This window comes from Hyperolius riggenbachi, chromosome 3 (genome assembly GCF_040937935.1).
Source record: "Hyperolius riggenbachi isolate aHypRig1 chromosome 3, aHypRig1.pri, whole genome shotgun sequence".
Classification (NCBI taxonomy): domain Eukaryota; kingdom Metazoa; phylum Chordata; class Amphibia; order Anura; family Hyperoliidae; genus Hyperolius; species Hyperolius riggenbachi.
Genome location: NC_090648.1, coordinates 248,816,856 through 248,824,593, shown reverse-complemented (window position 1 = coordinate 248,824,593; position 7,738 = coordinate 248,816,856). Strand labels below are relative to the sequence as shown.

The 7,738-nt window shown below is 41.1% G+C and overlaps 1 protein-coding gene across 1 annotated transcript in view; it reads right to left on the bottom strand.

Annotated features, from left to right (window-relative positions):
- Nucleotides 1-3,323: 3,323 nt before the first annotated feature.
- LOC137563542 (calcium/calmodulin-dependent protein kinase type 1D) overlaps nucleotides 3,324-7,738 on the bottom strand; it is a 412,397-nt gene continuing 407,982 nt past the window's right edge. Inside the window, exon 11 of the mRNA XM_068276130.1 lies at nucleotides 3,324-6,779. Within this exon, the coding sequence (XP_068132231.1) occupies nucleotides 6,649-6,779 (131 nt within the window). The 3' untranslated portion in view covers nucleotides 3,324-6,648. The remainder of the gene's footprint in view (nucleotides 6,780-7,738) is intronic.

The window sequence follows — 7,738 nt, the reverse complement described above, 5'->3', positions numbered from 1 at the left end:
CACGGAGGGGGGTTTTGAGGTGCCCCCCCGCAAACCTCAGCCAGCAGGAGCGATCAGACCCCCCCTACACATCATCCCCATAGGAGGGAAAAAGGGGGGTGGGGCGATCTGGTCGCTCTGCCTGCTACCTGATCTGTGCTGGGGGCTGCAGAGCCCACCCAGCACAGATCACAGAATACAGCGCTGGTCCTTAAGGGGGGGTAAAGCGTGGGTCCTCAAGTGGTTAAACATATCATGCTCCTGCAACCTTTATTTAGTCATTTACTGTAAAAAGGGGTAAAATCCTTTGGTTAGGCTTCTGATCATGTGCTTATGCCTAAGAGGTCCAGCCACTGAGATGCAAGCTGGAAGACTAACAGCAGTAGCCACACCCACTGCCTCTCCTGTAGTTAGTAAGGCCTCTACCTAACCCCCATACTTTAGTTATGCAGCTGGAAAACTGGATATTGAACGTGTAACAAAGAAATAAATGATTGGGTACACATGAGCACAAAATGGAATGGGCGGCAAAGCTAGTGAGAAGGAGACAACTACAGGTGGCGCAGATACTGAAAGAACAACAAGAATGCTTACAGTGATGGAGGTGTGTGGATGGACGTAGCAGGAATGTGGAGTGAGTGCCTGGAAACAAGTACACCATCAAGCAATCAATCAATCTCGGCCAGAAAAATCTGTTGAGTTCCCCCATCCTTACATGAAATTCCTGGATACTCTGGTTTCCCCCCACATTCCAAAAGCATACAAATAGGTTAATTTGCTCGACTCCCCCCCCCCCCCCCCCCCAAAAAATGCAATAGGAATATGAACAGAATGCACTCACTGAATATGGTAGGGATTTGATTGTGAGATTCTTTGAGGGACAGTTAGTGACACTATAAAAAGTACTGTGGAAGATTTCAGAGCTACTGTATATACTCGTGTATAATCCGAGTTACCCACTTTTCCCTCAGAAACCAGGAAAAAAAGCATTTGACTCACGTATAAGCACTCTCTCCAGTATAAATAGCCAAATGTGCCCTCAATTATGAGGCAACCCAAAACCCAGTATAGTCATAACTCGAGTGGTTAAACCATGTTTTGTTTAATTTATATTTCTGAAGGGAAAAAATGATAAAAAACATGATTTCCTTTGTCAATGGAATTCGGTATTTGCTATGCATTAATAAATCTACTGTCCAACCGTGTTGATGATCCTCAGTACCTGTGACTTGACTTGGTTCACATAACTGTGAGATCACTAATGAAGACTGTGGCTGGATGCAAAGGCTCAATCTAGCTAAGTTTGGGGGAATTCCTTGACTAGTTGCAACTGCAAAACAAACAAGGGCACTTCTATATGCCCAAGCACTTTTATCTGTTCTGTAGAGGTGGGGTTGCATTGCAAAAAATAAAATCATGATTCCTCCTGTTTCTATAATCAGTAGTGGCGTAGTGCAGGGATGCGGTTTCTCCATTCCTACACTGCTTCCTGCTGTCCAGTAATTCAGAGACAAAAAAGACAAATACTGCGCCCTCCATCTCTCGCAACACGGTGAGTGCGGCGGTACGATACAAGACTGACATAAGCCGAAGCGTGCATCATTGTGTGTGCAGCAGTGTCAGCACCAGTGCAATGATTGAGAATTCCCACTTACCTCTAACTTGCTGTGTCTCAGATCTATAAAACCATCTAGTGGAGAGTGCTAAGCAAGAGGTAATACACAGCTACATGCACAATGCTGCACCCTCCGACATAGGTCAGTCTTTTATTACACTGACTATGTTGCAGGGGATGGGGGGAGGAGGCACAGACACAACGTGAAGCACAGTCAGCTGACTCACGTATAAGCCGGGGGGGGGGGGGGGGGGGGGGGAGACGACTTTTCAGCATATTTTTTTGTGCTGAACAATGTGGCATATACGAGAGTATAAAAACACAATAATAATATTGTCTTCTGGCAACAACCTACTGTGCTTAATGAGAAATGTGGCCCTATTAGCAATAAAAGCTATTTTTTTCAATAAATCTTTATTGATCAAGCTGACTGCTTGCATGGTATCTTTGATTCAGCACTATGTTAGTAAAATGACTTAATTAAGCAGTGTGATACTGTTAAGGTAGATGCCTAAATACACTTCAAAAATATCACTACCTAGTTTGTAATCAAAATATGGCTTTAACCTCCTTGCCAGTTATCCCAAGGTCAGCTCGGGGTAACCTGCTGTGGAGGATTCCTCAGGCCCTGCTGGGCCGATTTGCATAATTTTTTTTTGTTACACGCAGCTAGCACTTTGCTAGCTGTCGTCGATGACGGGGGAAGCCCTCATGGAAATCCCGTTCAGAACGGGATTTTCGGATGGGCATATGCGCCGGCGGCGATCGGCGCATACAGGGGGACGCCGCAGGGAGGGGGGAAGCATGTAGCTAGCGCTAGGCTAGCTACATGCTAAAAAAAAAAAAAAAAAAAACCTCCCTGCCGTGCGCAGCAAATTTTTATAACGGCAGGGAGGTTAAAGAGTAACTGTCAGGCTGCAAAAGCTAATTTAAACCTCTATTCTCCTGTGTTAAACAGTTTAGAAGGAAGCCAAAAAGGCAATACTGAAGTTAAAAATCTCTCTTACTTTTGATGTGTGCTGAACAGCAAGGCTGTTATTCCCAAGCTCTTAAAAGGACGAGAGGCCGCATAACATACTGCAAAGCATTCTGGGGCTGCTTCTCCCCACCTTGGGTCCTCCCCTCGGCTGCTAGTGAGAAGTTATAGGCTCATGTTACAGCAGCTTGTAATGCAGCCCAGCTCACAGCACTGAAAAATCTCCGGGCAGAGTATACTGCATGAGTCCGCTATTGTTCCTAGCCACATGGCTAATTAATATTCACTGCACAGTAGTATTGTCCATTAGGATCTTTTTTGTGAGTCGAATCATCAGGAAGAAGGGAGGACATGATGACACAATTGGCTTCATAGGAGACAGACAAACATGGAACCTGCCATGAGCTGTCAGGAGCATCATTCTCTGCATATACTATATACAAATTCTGTGAAGTACAAACGTGGACAGTGAAATGCATATGTAATGTAAGTACAGCCAATCTTTAGCTACTGATATATGTGTTTTTTTCTCTGAGACTTTATACCTAACAGCTCCTATTTAAATAAGAAATCTTAATGATAATGAAGGCCCACTTAAAATATTCCTTTTAATAAAGATGAATAAATGATGATTGCTGCCACCTGTGGATAAATATGTCATGCTAGCCATGGACTGTGAAAAGCAATACTCCTCTCTTGTGGAAGCACAAGTCATCTAAGTAGTCAGAACATCACATAAATATGTATGCTGTATGCAATAGAGAAGACATAGTCTTTATTTATATTTTGGTATGTTTAAAGTTGTAGATGTATAATTCATGTTTTGAAAACAAAATACATAATGCAGAAATGCATGACAGAGTAAATGGCATTATGCATGGGATATTCTTCATGAATCTGCAATGAGTCTGATCCAGCTGTCAGTCATACAATGAAATGGCTTCTTACTTCATTCTACCTGTTTTCACTCTGATTAGCAGTCTTATCAATGCATACTACAAGAGCTCAAATAGAAGAAGCTTGCAAAAAAGAGAAATAAATCGGCATAGACCTGACAGTAAAATCTAACCCTGCATTGTAACCATGCTGGCATTCTGATAACATATCACCATATCATAAGCACGCCCTATAGTTACTTACAAAGCCCTTTTAATAATACTTTCTTCTGTAGTATCAACTAAGTAACATTAAAGAAGACACATTTCTGATGGAAAAGCGACACGTTGGGCTCTGTGCTGTTGTCCCAGGATCAGAGGAACCCACCTCTTACATTACAAAAATATCATCAGTCTCTTGTGAGATACTGACCCTGCAGTGACTGCTTAAGTGTTCACACTATGCATGTTGCATTGCATAATAACACAATGCATTACAGCATGTGAACTCAGTGCCATACAATTGTATTAGCACGTTCACTTCTCTGCATTGTAATGGATCATGTTATCCTAACACAATTTCTACAGTGTATCTGAATAATGTGCGTGAAAGCACACCATACATTGTTTATACTCTAAAAAATATATATATACGTTACACAATGCACATACTGTGAACTTAAAGTACATCTGAACTGAGTAAAAAAAAAAAAAGTTAGATACTTAAGTTAGTAGTCGGAAGGCTCTGGATGGTCCAGAGGGTTCCTGAATCCTCATACAGCCCATTATTCCTGCACAGGGTCCATAGAAGGATTATTCTACTCACAGCAGTCAAAAAGGTTTCTACCGGTTGTGAGTGCATTTGTGGATAAGAGCATCCAGACCGGATATGCACGTCTGAAGTCTGCCCATGCCCAGTACAATGAAGCGCTTGTGCATGGAGGAAAAAGCTGTGCATGAATGCCTTCATTCTACTGGCCATGTGTGGAGCTTACTCATGCATGCGCATGTCCACAGCCAGAAGAGCAGCCAGAGGATGAAGATGCACAGGAACAGTGGGCTCTACGAGCATTCCGGAAGCTTCTGGACCATCCAGAGACTCCAGCTACTGAGGTAAGTACCAAACTTTTGTTTAAATACTCACTGGTGTTCTTTAACCTAATAATGCTGTACCTTAAATTATGTTACAAAAAAGTCTAACATTTTAAAAATGAATATTAATTAAAAGACTCTCCCCATCTTTAATACTTGCCAAATATCCAATGCCAAATAGATAAGCCTATACCCCTCTACTATACTCCCATAGGCTGGTAACACTGTCAGATTTTGACTCAGATATCAGGTGTCAGAAAAAGAAATGCGTCAACTGTGAGCAGAGAACCTAAAACTAAAGTTTACCTATAAGTACCATCATCCTATAAAGCTGTTGGTGCATTTTCTGAGCATAATCTTACCATGTGTAGCCAGCTTCACAGTGTCCACTCACCTGAGAAAATGGTCAGATGCTGGGGCATATCTATAAATCATGACCCACCCCCCAGAAAAACTTTCATGGGGCCCCCCAATGTTGATTCCCTGTCTCTTGCCTACACTTGGTGTCCCTCAAAGCCTCGGAACATATCTTGCAAGGGTCATAAAACAATTGTGGACATCGTAATCTTTACACCCTTAAAAAGAGTAGCCGCAAAACAACTGAAGGATGGGTAGTGAAGTAGTAGTTTGGGTCCCTTTGAGGTCTCCCCCCCCCCCCCCTCCTACAGTTGCAGGGGCTGCTCACCTGTAGTTATTCCCCGGTCAGATATGCAGACACAATATAAGCGTCCTCAAGTCACCATATGATCAGCAAAGGAAATACTTGGCTTAGCCCAGAATTTATGTAAAAGCCATGGGGTGGTGGTGAGAAGACAGAGGGGGTAGCAGACAATGCTGGCGTTACCTATCTTGTATAGGATAAAATGGCTATAATGATTGGAAGTAATTTTGCTTGATAAATTTGCCTAGCACTGTATTATTTTTTATGGTTACAGTCACATCTTTATGAATTGCCCCGTAAATCAGAGGCTTTCAATGGGTATAAACACAAACATATGGATTCATCAGGTAAATGACAAAGTGGTATGAACATGGGTGCCCAAAGATGTAACAAGGCATTGATGCAGGCATAATTCAATCATCTTAAGGCCACAAATCTGAACATGAATGTATATGAAGACACCAGCAATCAGATCAGGTTCTTTAAACTATCTGATCCCCCATTCCCCAAAGTACTATTGACCAGCAGTGTCTGCCACCCATTCACACAAAACTGGGTCCTGATCTAGTAAACACAACTAGATTGGGCAACGGTCATTCTACATGTATGGCTAGAAGAGATGGCCAATGAGATAATAATAATTCTATATTAGTGCAAACTGTATGCAGCTTGGAACCTGTCCATACCTCCTGAAAACGTTCATAGTACTAGTTGCAAGCGGCTTAAAATTTGCATGAAGTTTATGTGCAAGCCATAATAATTTGCATCTCATTGACCATATTAGCCTAGAGAAGGCATATTGGTAAACCAGGCCTGTAAGGCAGTGGCTAAATGCTGCCTACACTCCAGACATAATAATTTCATAATTCACTCGGATGCTTCATCTAGTACCAGTTATGGTGAATTGTACTACTGTTAAAATGTTTTATGTTGGAGTTCCTCTTTAAACATAGGAAGGTTTCCTTATAATGAATTGTCAAATACTGCAATCCTACAGAGTTACTTAGTTACTTCTTTGTCTACCTTCATCATGACAAAGAAGGAGAGCATGATTTAAATGTAAAATACCATATTAAAATAAAAATATAAAGTAACCCACCAAAAATTAGTATTAATTAAATAATCCAGTTGAGACCTCAATTAATGAAAAAATACAACATATACAGTACCAATACCCACATTGAGAATAAAGCAAATTATCAGAAAAAAATTAATGTCCAGAAGTAAGAATATTGCAATGCTCAGCACCAGATACAGTCAAAGTATTTCGCCTCATTGGAGCTAGAGCCACTGCAGTTTATAATACATGAAACCATCTTTGTTGCAGTATAAAATATGGCCATAAAAAAATTCCTTTTTTTTAATATGAGTCCATCCTGCAGTGCACAATCCTGAATGAAATCACATGTGAAGAGCCTGCCACTCTCCACCTCTGTTTTTCTTTGGCTGCTTATTTGCTCCCAGAATGCACTGCTGCAACTGAGGCAGGTCTCGGCCTTCGGTCTGCGCTTACTGCAGTGATGGCTGTTGAAGAGGGAGTGACTCCAGTTAGGAAGCTGTATGGGCTGGATGGAGACTTACCTGGAAGAAATAGAAAAACATTGAAAGTACATACATTTGGCATTATATTAAAGAGGAACTGTAACCAAGGATTGAACTTCATCCCAATCAGTAGCTGATGCCCCCTTTACCATGAGAAATATTTATGGTTTCTTGAATAGATCATCAGAGGGCTCTGTATGGCTCATATTGTGGTAAAACCCTTCTAACGGTGTGATGTCAGCACCTAGGTACTGACATCACTCTGTGGGAGCCTTGCTGCATTGTGGGAAATGCGGTTTCCAAATGCCAAAAAAAAGCAGCATTTCCTTCCACGACATCACTTGCCAGCAGCAAATATGTCGCCATGTGATACATTTCAGAATGTAAAACCGGGAAAGGAAAGATTTTACAATGGGCAAGCACTGACTAAATCATTTATAAAGAATTATTGTAAAAATTAAGCACTTTTTTCATTATGTTATTTTCATTGCAGTTCCTCTTTAAAGTGAAGAAACTGGTATACAATTTAGTAATTCCACTAATTAAATCTCCAAGCCAGCAGCTAATTCTTACCAACCAGAAAACGTAAGCTTCTACCGGCAACAATAAAAAATTGTTCAGACAATTTAGGTACCATCTATTTAAAAACCTGTAGCCCTCAAAAGATTGTCTTGTATTTCTTCCTATTAAAGCGGAATATAACCCTGCATTTCAACTTTGCTCTAAAACATTATTTACAGTATATTATATGCAACCAGCATTTTTTTTTTACTAGACCAGCATTGGAAGGGTTACACAGGGCTTTAAAGTTCCTGGAGATTTCTGCAGACGCATCCGAAGCTGAAATAGATACATTTTGTTTACATAAATGTATCTAAGTGTTGAATGTGACTCATCTCTCTGACTGAGAAGGAGCTTGGAGGACAGCCAAAGAGTGTGTAACATTTATCAATAGATGCATGTAACTAAATAGAATGTATCTATCTGAACTTCTGCAT